General features: G+C 33.8%; 1 protein-coding gene across 1 annotated transcript in view; it reads left to right on the forward strand.

Annotated features, from left to right (window-relative positions):
- mapk8ip1a (mitogen-activated protein kinase 8 interacting protein 1a) overlaps positions 1–13,124 on the forward strand; it is a 41,684-nt gene that overhangs the window by 12,899 nt on the left and 15,661 nt on the right. Inside the window, exon 4 of the mRNA XM_056452273.1 lies at positions 12,263–12,344. Coding sequence (XP_056308248.1) covers positions 12,263–12,344 — 82 coding nt within the window. The remainder of the gene's footprint in view (positions 1–12,262; positions 12,345–13,124) is intronic.

Genomic DNA, 13,124 nt, shown 5'->3' on the forward strand with positions numbered 1-13,124 from the left:
TTTAGAAATGTAACACTGATCTATGCAAAACACCCCATTGTCCAAACCTTTGATGAAAATCGAGTGTGGCTTTATTATTATTATTATTTTATTTATATGTTATTAAAATATGAAATAAAAATATAAAAAGAGCAAAAATCAAGAGAAATAAAAAAAATATATAAAAATTTTGTTGAAATTGTAATGTTTTCTTGCAATATTTTGGATGAATTTAAATGTATTATCTTTCTATTTCTAAAAGTGTTCGTTGACTAAAATATTATTTTATTAAATATATATCCGTTTAATTACTCTGTTTTGTTCAAATGTATCAACATTTTTTACCTGTATTCACTGAGAAATTAATACAAAATGGGGTATAAATATCTCAGAATATGATGTTTTCAGAACTGTATCAATAATATATTTTAAACGTTAAAAAGCAAATTAGAGTGATGACTAGTTTTAGCTCATGGATTGCATTGATGATCAAACTTGTGCAAGAAAATAAGATGTTATCAGAAATTTTGTGAATAGGTGATTATATCCAGGTTAGGTTTTAGGCTTAACTTGTTGATCTGTATTATTATGTTAGAAGAGGCTTTTTTACTCAAGAGAGTGTTTCTTGGCTGCATAAAAGACATTTGCATTACATTTACATTATTGATCAGTAAAAAAGAAGACATTGAGTTTCTGTGACAAAATCACCAAATAGACATTTAGAAATGTAACGCTGATCTATGCAAAACACCCCATTGTCCAAACCTTTGAGTGTGCCTTTATGTTGTTATTTTGGGAAATACATAGTTATATTTTGGGGGTATTTTGTTAAAAAGTCTATGGTCACACTTTATTTTGATGGTCCTTTTATTGAATTTAAGTTACATGTCAACTAATTCTCATTAGATTATAAGTAGGCTGTTAGGTTGCGGTTAGGGTTAGTGTAGGTCGGCATGTACTTGCAAAGTTTCTTATAATCAGTTAAATGTTGAAGGAGCAGTATCAACAGAGAGTAAGCAGACAGTCTACTAATACTCAAATCTACGGAGCTTAAAATATGCCAAAACAACCTGAATTTGAACTTTGTTCATTTAGATTATAATGTAATAAAACCTGAATATTATATGGCATTAAAATAGTTTAGAATTTCTGAACATGAATATTGAACATCTGAAATGTAAGCTGTCTTCATTAGTTTCAAAAACACAGATTTCTTAACCATTTGAATGGAATCTTTGTATATGTTTTCTGCTGGAGATAGTCATCCTAAAAAAAACAAATAAATCTTACAAATACCTTAATGGTATTATAGAAAATTTTGGCGGTTTTAAAACCTTGAAATGGTTATCGTCCCAAGCCTAGTCTTGAACATCTGAAATGTAAGACTTTTTTAGATTTTTATAGACATATTGTCAGACTTCAGATTTTTGGTTTGTTCAGAATTCCTGGACTGCAGATATCCAATTTGTAAAAATACAGTTTCAAGTTTACAAGATGAAAAAATTGGGTACATCAGTAATTCAATATCCTAAAATTCAAGTGCAGAAATTCAGATGTCTTAAGTTTCAGATGTTCAGTATTCAAGTTAAGAAATACAAATAATTTTTTTTTTAATGCAATATAGTAATTTTTTATTAAATTACAATTATCAATAATTCAAATGAACAATTGAAATTCAGATTGTTTTGTCATATTTTAAGCTCCAAACTAATTGACCATCAAAATAAAGTGTTACCTAATATATGCTATAAGAATTGTATTATAAAAATATGATGATAAAATTTTAGCAGAAATATGATGTCCATATTTAGCAACACTGTCTGTGATTATAAAGATTTTTAGCGTAAATGCACTACCCATCAGTTTGGTGATTTTTAAATGATTTAAAATAAGCTTCTCCTGTTATTAGTCTCACAGCAAGAAGATCGCTGGTTCGAGTCCCAGCTGGGTCAGTTGGCATTTCTGTGTGGAATTTGCACGTTCTTCCGTGTTCACGTGGCTTTCCTCTGGGTGCTCCGGTTTTCCCTATGCGCTATAGTTGAATTGAATAAACAAAATTGTCCATATTGTATGTGTGTGAATGAGTGTGTATGGATGTTTCCCAGTACTGGGTTGCAGCTGGAAGGGCTTCCGCTGTGTAAAACATATGCTGAATAAGTTGGAGGTTCATTCTGCTGTGGTGACCCCTGATGAATAAAGGGACTAAGCCGAAGGAAAATGAATGAATGAATGGTGTAATAATTTCATTTGAAGCTACATACAATAAGAAAGCAGCTATTTAATTTTTTAATAAATATAAAAATAAAAATAAAATCTTTAAAAAAAACTTATCCAGCATGTTTTACGCAGAGGATGCCCTTCAAGCTGCAACCCATCTCTGGGAAACTTCCACACACAATCATTCACACTCATACGCTACGGACAATTTAGCTTACCCAATTCACCTATAGCGCATGTCTTTGAACTGTGGGGGAAACCGGAGCACACGCGAACGCAGGGAGAACACAGGGAGAACATGCAAACTCCACACAGAAACGACAACTGACCCAGCCGAGGCTCGAACCAGTGACCTTCTTGCTGTTAAGCGACAGCACTACCTACTGCGCCACTGCGTCGCCTTGCTGTTAATATAATATGCACAAATTATTTTAGATTAAACTTACTTTGCATGTTTTAGGTACTGTTGTTACTGTTACATAAAAAAAAACAGTTTTTAATAATTGAAATAAGATGAATTATAAATAATAAAAGGAAAAGCTTAAATATAGAGAGAAATATATATTTCTAAAGTTACAACATTACTGGAACTGAAAATAAAATAAAGCTAAACAAACAATTTTCAAACGGAATAAATGAATGACACAAAGCGAGTGTATAGTGCATAAATAAAATGATAAAAACTGCTGGAAATAGATTTCAGGTAAATCATCTACATCCATCACTTCTCTTTCAGTTCTGAATTGCATTATGGGTAAAGACCCTGAATGACGTAAATGATGTAATAATGGCCCGGCACTGTTGTCTCCTCAAAAGACTTAAGCTCAAACTGTGCTGAACTCAAACTGACCTTTTTACGTTTCTCCATTGCTCAGAGAAGGTTTTCCTTTGCCTCCTGCTAATTTTTCTTTACTTTTTTTGTTTTTTAAAGTCAATCATTCTATAAATAATGAATTGATGTGCTTCATATTTCATACTCAGTGCACTTTGAACTAACAAATAACTATTTGTCTTTTCATATAACGTAAAGGGGGTATTTAGCTGAATGTTCCAGCTGCTCCGTTACATTGAAACGGCATAAAAAAATACATCAGATCTACAGGGTTTTTTAATGAAATATCTCACTCTTTATTTATTATAGGTCAATAATACAGGTTTTCAACATGGTGAATAAATTATATTTGGGTGAAGTTTGCAGCTAAAACACAAGTACTCAGGAAACACAGTCAGTTTGTTTTGCAGAGTAATTGCGTAACAATGTTTACCATCTTACAGCATTAGTGCTGGATTGCCTGAATATCCAAATCACCGGATATATTAAAACCAATGGTTTTATTTTAATTATTACGATTGGCAACAGCGCACTTGTCTGGTATTTTATGGTGATTGCGAGGTTGATGTGAGTTGCTGGTGTTGCTACACTCTCAGATATTGTATAATGGCTCCAAACAGGTTTTTACTGCAATAAAAGAGATGTGATTACATCAGAATCTTTGCACGTATATGATAATGAACTTCAGCCAAAATATGATTTTCAAATGATTACATTTTTATTAAAACAAAAATGATAATATTATTTTAGAAAATCATGATAATGAACTTTAGCAAAACTATGATGATATCCGAATAGAAAATCATATCACAATTGTACTAAAATATGATGAATGTCAAACATTTTTCTGAAATATCATTTTGGAATTGTATCAAAAACACTGTATCATAATAACAGGTATAACACAAATAGCATACGTGATTTTTAGCTAAATATGATGTTGAACTTTAGCAAAAGTAAAACGATATCAGAATAAAATATATCATATCCAAATTGTACTAAAAATATATATCTCAACATTTTTGTTTCTGAAAAATCATTTTGGAATTGTATTAAATCTCATATATAATAACACAAATGGGATACATGATTTTTAGCAAAACCTGATATTGAACTTTAGCAAAAGTATAAAGACATCAGAGTAGCAGTTGTCACGATCACCAGCGATCATAACTCCCAAGATCGATGGTTCTCACACACAAACACATATGGACTACAATTCCGCCATTTTTGGACTACATGTTCATACATGCACTCCGTTCACACACACACATGCTTCCTCATTTAGACTGATTACACTTGCACCACCTGAGGATTGTCAAAGACTGATTACACACACTACTTAAGGGGCACACACACTCACTTCCTTTGCCAAGTCTTGTTTACCTGTAAAGTGGCAATTCAACGCGTTTTCCTTAGTCTTGGTTCTCCGAGTTTTGACCTTTGCCAAGTTTGTCTGTTTGTCCCTGTCTGCCGCCTGCCTTCAGACCTCTCGCCTGTTATAGTGACTACGATTCTGGATTTGCCTTTATACACCTGTTTGCACCTGTGTTGACTATTGCTTGCCTGACTGCCCAATAAACCTGCACTTGGATCCAAACCTCAGTTGTCTCTGTCACTCCCCGTGTTACAGCAGTAAAGATATATAGTATCATAAATGTGCTAAAAATATGACTGTCAACATTTTAGCTAACAAGTCATTTTAGAATTGTAGCAAAAAATATGTTTAATATAAAAATCTGATTTTAGAGTAAATGTGATTATATAAACTTTTAAGCTAAATTCTAATATTGATAATGTAGTAACATCATGTTAAACTTCAGCTAATAAATCAATACAATAACCGATTAAGAAAAATATGAAATTATTTGTCATTTTTAGCACGTGAAATAAAACTTAATCATATGATGATATTGAAATTCAACTCAAATAATTGTTCTGTTGATGTGGTTAAGCATGAAAATCGTTGTTTAATGACAGTATGAGCTCTAAATAACCATGAGTAAATGTAAACACACCCAAAATAAAGGTTTTTGTGCATCAATGACACATAAGAACATTGTGTGTGTGTGTGTGTGTGTGTGTGTGTGTGTGTGACTGACATTTTTAATAGGGCTGCACAATATATCATTTTAGCATCGATATCGCAATGCGTGCATCCGCAAAAATCACATCGTCATCGAAGATTTTTACCATAATGGAGCAAAAGTTTGTCATTTACATGTGTTTATTTAGCCTGTGACTGTACGAGTGTATCAAGAGAGATTAAAGCATTCAGGCACTAGAAATCGTACAATTTGTAACTGTAAAACAAATTATTTTATTGAATTGTTTATACAGTGAAGGCTATGCAGAGCTATTTTACATTTGATTATTCGATTTATGTACCTGATTTCTTTTCAAATACAGCTATTTAGGTCAAATCGTAATCATATCACAATATATATATCGCAAAAAGATTAAACACCGCACATTGCAGCCGTAATTTTTAATAGGTATTACTAACATTTTTCTCAATAAATGGCTTCTTTATTGCCATTGATGATGTCATGAATTCATTCATTCACGATTTTTTGGTTTCATTTCATGCTACAAAAACTATTCTACAAAATATTTTATTTTTTTGGCACCCAAAATTGTTAAACTCTCTATATTTTTAAGAGCGATTAAATATTCTTAATTAAACCATGAATGACAATAAAGAACCTTTATTTTCAAGTATGCATTGTAAATAAAAGCAGCCTTTTTCTTGAATGTTTTAGCGCACTGAATCATATCCAGGTCAGCAGACTGCTTTATGCCTAGAGAAGATGGTGGATGACTGTAAATGTGCTTCCCTGTCTTTAATCTCATAATCTTGGCTTGTCGAATCTCTGAACGTCTGCAGCATTGGCACAGCCGCTGGGCTCAAAGGGCATTTGAGGAATTAGCAAAAGAGCCTTTCCGTAGTGAATAGAGTCGTTGGGTAATACAAGTAAAACTGTGAGAAAGTCTGCTCTAAAAATACTCACATTTGTGACGGAAATATTTCAGCTCGCAGCCTAGAGGAGCGAGTGTTGGCTGTAAAAAAAACCTTAGATCAATGTGAAGTGCTGTTGACAACCTTGTTTATATTAGGTCTGTGCTGTGACACATTGCTGAGCAAAATGGGATTGTAAAGGGTTCATTAAAAAGATTTGATGTAGATATGAAATAATTGAATTGTGTACAAAATCAAGTCGTACTATTTTTTTTTTTTCCTGTAGCCCAACAATTGTGGTTGTCAATATTTGGCCCGAAGCTCGAAACAACCCAACATTTTTAGAGTTTTAGAGTATAGGTTTGCTATTTATTTATTCATTTATATACACTCACCAGCCACTTTATTAGGTACATCTTACTAGTAGCGGGTTGGACCCCCTTATGCCTTAATCCTTCGTGGCATAGATTCAACAAGATACTGGAAATACTCCTCAGAGGTTTTGGTCCATATTGACATGATAGCATCACACAGTTGCTGCAGATTTGCGAATCTCCCGTTCCACCACATCCTAAATGTGCTCTATTGGATTGAGGTCTGGTGACTGTGGAGGCCATTTGAGTACAGTAAACTCATTTTCATGTACAAGAAACCAGTCTGAGATGATTTACGCTTAATGACATGGTGCGTTATCCTGCTGGAAGTAGCCATCAGAAAATGGGTACACTGTGGTCATAAAGGGATAGACATGGTCAGCAACAACACTGGCTGTGGTGTTGACACAATTGGTACAAATGGGCCCAAAGTGTGCCAAGAAAATATCTCCACAGCATTACACCACCACCAACCTGAATCGTCGATACAAGGCAGGATGGATCCATGCTTTCATGCTGTTGACGCCAGATTCTGACCTTACCATCCGATTGTGGCACAGAAATCGAGACTCATCAGACCATTCTCCTCTGACCTCTGGCATCAACAAGGCATTTGTGCCCACAGATCTGCCGCTCACTGGATATTTTTTCTTTTTCGCACAATTCTCTGTAAACCCTAGAGATGGTTGTGCGGGAAAATCCCAGTGGATCAGCAGTTTCTGAAATACTCAGACCAGCCCGTCTGGCACCAACAACCATGCCACGTTCAAAGTCTCTTAAATCACCTTTCTTCCCCATTCTGATGCTCAGTTTGAACTGCAACAGATCGTCTTGACCATGTCTATGTGCCCAAATGTGTTGTGTTGCTGTCATGTGATTGGCTGATTAGAAATTTGCGTTAACAAGCAGTTGGACAGGTGTACCTAATAAAGTGGCCGGTGAGTGTATATAACTCATACAGGCAAAACAATATTAAGAAGTTACATTACATTAACAAGTGTATTACTACACATTAATAAGTTTAATACATATTAATGAGTGTATTATTATACACTTTTTCTTCAGACAATTTAATTTAAAAGCAGGATGGATTCTGATTGGCTGTTGATGTTTTTATCTATCATCAGCTACAAAAAATATTTTTGAAAGTGATCATAAGGATTTTTTTGGTCTCTTATAACGTCTTTGTCAAAAATAATTAGCGTAACAAAGCAGTTTTTAGGAGAACATTAACATTCAAATACAGGTATCTATGTGAAAATATAAACACAGTAGTACTATAGTAGCGTATAGATTTTTTTGATAGTCATCGTTCTCAGATTTCTCTCACTGTCAGTTAGCGAGCTGACAGTAATAGACTAACAGAGACTCCGATTATTACACCAGATAGTGATGATGAACTAACAGAATCGAATTCCTCCCATCTGCTTCCTTTGCAGATACTGTTTTTAGTCGCTGGATAAGAGCCTCATCTCAGCCATCTGTGTCTTTCTTCCTCCTCCGTCACCAGCACTACTGTGCGCTCCCATCCACCCACTCTCTCTCTCTCTCACACACACACACACACACACACACACACACACACACACACACACACACACACACACACACATACCAGCGCCTGCATCATCGATGGGCGTATTGCAATTAATTTGTTAAAGGGCACCTATTATGCAAAATCCACTTGTACATGGTGTTTGGACAAATGTGTTTGACGAACTACCTTACATTGATAAAATCCACCTACTCCTTACTTTTTATATCCCAATTAAACCAAACCAGTCTCATTTGGCTTACGCTTTTAATTCTCTAAGCAGTGTGACATCACAAAGCTTAGGACCCGTCCCAGAGCTGATGACTGATAGTCCTGCATTCTCATAATCTATGGCTGCGTCCAAAACCGGCTACTACTCAGTAGGTGCTGCATTTGAATTTGAATTTACTACTCGACTGTTAGAAAAGTACGTTCTATATAGTATGAATGTGAGTAGTATGAATGAAATACATCCGCCATTTTGTCATGATAACGTGACCTACCCGCGTCAGTTGTGTTGCTACACTGCCATTCATAAATTCTCTCACGGTGTACCATAGAATAGTGTAGTGTCCATCGGATGCTCACTTCAGAATCTCACCAGTAGTAGTAGGTCATCCAGGTACTTCTCGTGTACTATTTTTCAGATTCTATAAATTCGAACATACTACTCGGTTCGTATACTGTTTTTAGCGTACTAGATAGTATCGAAGTATGCGATTTTGTACGCAGCCTTTGGGTTGTATTTGGTTGTCCATTTTTTCTCTCCGTTTGACGATGTCAACCAGAGCTGTGCAATGAATCGAATTCAATTTCAATTTTGACCTCCAGTGATTATGAAAAAAATACTATAATCAAGATACAATTATTATTGCATCATTTCCCGGCCTTTAAGCAGTCAGCATTCCTCTGCATTCATACATGCAAAAATGTGTCTCTTAGAGATTATTTACATAAAGGTTAGGTTAGGTTACTTTATTTATACCCAAAGGTAGATTTAGTTTGCAGTCAAGAGCCCTCATAAACCCTTTGTTTGTTCTTTAATAAATTAACATGAAGAGTTGAGAACAAAAATACATGTGTATCAGTAATCGGATCCGGGCTGCCTTGTGGACAGAAGTTGTATTCTTGGTGCTAATCATTATTAATCAACAAAGAAAAGAAAAGTCAATCACTGATCCTGACTTTAATTCTTACAGTGAAGATGATGCTTAAAGCTTAGATTTTTCATATTTCTTTATTTAGAATATAAATGATCTGGTGGGTATTTTGAGCTGAAATGTAACAGACACATTCTGAAGTTACCCAATACTACATCTTGTTAAAGGGACATAATTGTTTCCCTATCAGTTTCCCTTTTCAGATAACTAGCCGAATGTTTTCTCTAGTTATTTGAATTGAGAAAAATCTCAATAGCCATTTATGTCATGTTTAGACACACATTAGCACACATTAATTAAAGTGAATCTTTTTAGGGATGCAGCGAAATGGAAATTCTGGGCCAAAACCCAAAATCTGTGTGCACTTGGCTTTTGTAATAATTATTTATTATTTCATTAAATAATATAATTTTGTAAAACTTTTTGAATTTAATTTAATAACTTTGATTTTTTCTGACTTCAAAAAACACAAGCCAATGAATTAACCATGTTTTATTGATAGTGAACAAGTCGAGCAGACTTTGTTTTTCCAGTAATCATGTGCAGTTTATGCATAGATAAGCACGAGTTCATGAATGGAATATTCACAGACCGGAATATCGAGCAATTTTGAACTTTAAACATGGCGTGCATGCTCATTCGTATGGCACAATGACATGAATGGGTTTCATAGAGCAGCACTTCCCGCGTCTGCTGTGAAAGCCATTTCCATGCAAAGTGCTGCAGTGTGGCGCACCATAACCCTTTTTTAGATCATATTTTCAGCCATTTTTCTCTTTCAGCCGAAAATGCCATTTTTATCTGGTCATTTTTGGCAGCCAACAATTTGGTGCATCCACAAATATATAATTATTATTATTTTTTTACAAAGTCCTGATGTAAACTAGGGCTGTGTGATTTGGGGAAAATATCTAATTGCAAATTTTTTATTTTATTTATTTTTTTGACAAATATTGCGATTTCAGTTTGATTTGCGATTTAATTTTGTAGTCAAGCTTTGGCTCAATAATCAGTATTTTAGTTTTTTACTACTAAAATGCAGAGAGTGTTAGTTAAAAGAAACTTAAGAGATATTAACTTTATATTAGCAAACAACTCTGAAATTGTACTTTGCTGTTGCTTGCTACTAGATTGAGTGTCACTGGCAATACTTTTAGTTGACATTTAAGCAAGGGCGTAGGTTTGCACTTGTAAACTACAGACTCTGCATCATAGACACCAATATTTTAAAGATATATAAAAGACTGTGTGACCATTATAGACCTCAATATAAACATTATGATCATGTTTCTTCAGTGTTAGAGCACGCTTAGTACCATTTGTTGTTTGCTTTTGGCATCTGAGTGTTTAGATGCAGAATCTGTGATGTGGGATGTCAGACTGAGCAAGCGGATGATGGTGATGATATTTGAGCATCAGTGTTGAAGGTGGTCAGTGGGTGAGTCAGCAACAGGAAGAGTCTGTCAAATCGCTCTTCCTGTAATGCTTTCGCTTTATGGATTGCAGTCAATACAATTGTTGTTTCTAGGTTCACTATGTGATAGGAAAGCCCTGAAAGTTTGGTGGTTAAAATTGGTTAATGCTGACCTAAATTGCCTCACTTGGATAAGATGGAGGGATGGGCTGCGTGCATGCCTGTAAATTTCAGTTCGATTTTGTATGAATAAACAATGTTATGTTTATTTTAATGCCTGTTATAAATGCCACTTGCTTTAATAAATTTTTAATGACATTTTAGTTTTAAATAACTTGTTTTGTTTAAGATCATTTTGCTATTTGTTATTTTAGGCTCTTTAAAAATAAATGTGGCGTTAGTTAAAATAATGCTGCTTGGTTTGATAATTTGTTTTATAATACAGTGATATTCTTAAGTATTATTGACTTTATGTTAAAACATTAATACTTTAAGTGATACTTTTTTATATTAAAGACATTTGTTATATTATAATAAAAAATACTCTTAGAATAAATAGAAATTTTCATGTAGCTTAATTTTTTTATACATTTTTAATATAATCTCATTGTTTAAAATAGGTGCCACTTGGTTTGTTTTATCCAATAGAATGTCATTCTTATATTATTTTAACTTACATTTTTATTATAACTTTATTATCTCATTATTTAAAGTAAATGTCATATAGTGAATCTGATTTGATTTTGATTTGATTTTGATTTATTTATTTTGAACAGAAAAATCATAAACAAAACAATTCCTTAAACAAAATACATTTCAACATGTTCGAAATGGAGTGGGATAAAGCACAAGCTTATTATCTCATGCACTGATCTGCTTAAATAATTTCTGAATTGCTTGTATTTTTCCATTTAGCTTTTTATTTACTATTTTATAAATTCTAAAATAAAAGGCTTTTAAAATGAATATATTTAAAATAAATGCAATGTTTTGATATTTTGTCATCACATTCAATGGCATTCTTATATATTATTAAAATTAGGTTAATATACCATATATATGTTTTTATAATATTATATTTTATATTAAATTGACCTATTTTTGTTTAAAATATAACTTATTTCTCTGATTTTGATGTTGATACCATTTTATTAAAAATTTCTAGTATACAATCAGGATATACTATGGTGCCTTTTTCATGATGGTGTCGGAAAATATTCCAAAACTGTTATCATATTTCTATTATGAACACTCTCGGGATTTAGCATGCAATGAATATGTATATAGCAGTGTTGATGTATTTGATCTTGGCAGTATAGATCTGTTGCGCTGCTGCTGCTGCTTTGATTATTATGACAGAGCAAGTGCTGAGACCTGCTACTGCCAGTATATACACAGACATGCCGTCCGAGAATATAACACGCTGCTGCTGCAAACAATATATTTGCAACCCCCATTGCATATTTAAACACAGGTGGAGCTGGGGTGGAGGAGGGTCTCCGAAAACACGCTGCATCTTAACAGCGTAGAATGACGCTGAGCATTTAAACTGAGGAGCAAGCTCATCGGCTGCCTATGTGACAGCAACCAATGTCCTGCACCATGTTGTTAATGACGCAGCAGCAGATTAGGTGACCTATCAACCTGCGTGCGCATAGAGTTTCATGGCAGAAATTTCACTTACATCAAGTTGCTTTTTTTAAAATAAGCTTTAAACTCAATTACATTGATCTGACTGTCAACACTTTGTACTTCAACAAATCCCTGATTCTTTGTCTCTACCTCATTCGCAGGACACAATAAATAACAATTCCTTTGGTGAGAAGGAAAGGAGGAAAGAAAAGAAAACTCATTCTTCATCACCACACATTAAGGGTGAGTAATGGCCACACACATAAACACATCGGATAAATCGCTGAGACTTGACTTTTTCAAACAAGTCATTTTTCAAGCACTCTTCCATACATTAGAGCAATTACCATGAGATTAATGAAAGAATCACAAGTTGTTCACCTCACATGCTCTATTATTGTGGTGTGTTTGTAGTAGTCGCTTCCACAGGATTAAAATGTGTTTACGTGCTGTGATTAACTTAATGGGATTTTTGTCAATCTACTTTACCCAGTGAGTTCATCAGATGTCACTTGTGCTTGATTCTTCTCTTAGAAGTAAAATGGGAAAGACTTTAAATTTAATGTATATACTTTTTTTACTATGTGATGAAGTGCAATCTTCTGTCTCGGCTTAATCCATTAGGCAGTGTAATTATTATGGCTATGTTGCAGTTGGCATGCTTGTACTATATAGTACATTTATATGCTTTGCTGATGAGGGGAAATGTTCATTTTGCGCATGTAAGCATTTACTGAAAGAGCTGAAAGCATAAAATGATCTGTCAGTCTGTTTTGTAAATTAGGACGTTTGTAACTTTTAGATGCTGTTTTTGTATTCACACATTTATTTATGTTTTATTTATTTTAATCCGATGAAAATTTGTTTGTTGGATGTTTATTTATTTGAACTAATTAGGGATTGTAATTTAGTTATAATTATTAATATAGTCTTTGTATTGATTGGTGCAATTATTCATTTCATTTAATTCATTCATTTTCCTTCGGCTTAGTCTCTATTTCAGAGGTTGCCACAGCGGAATGA

The sequence above is a fragment of the Danio aesculapii genome, chromosome 25 (genome assembly GCF_903798145.1).
Source record: "Danio aesculapii chromosome 25, fDanAes4.1, whole genome shotgun sequence".
In the NCBI taxonomy this organism is placed as follows: Eukaryota; Metazoa; Chordata; class Actinopteri; order Cypriniformes; family Danionidae; genus Danio; species Danio aesculapii.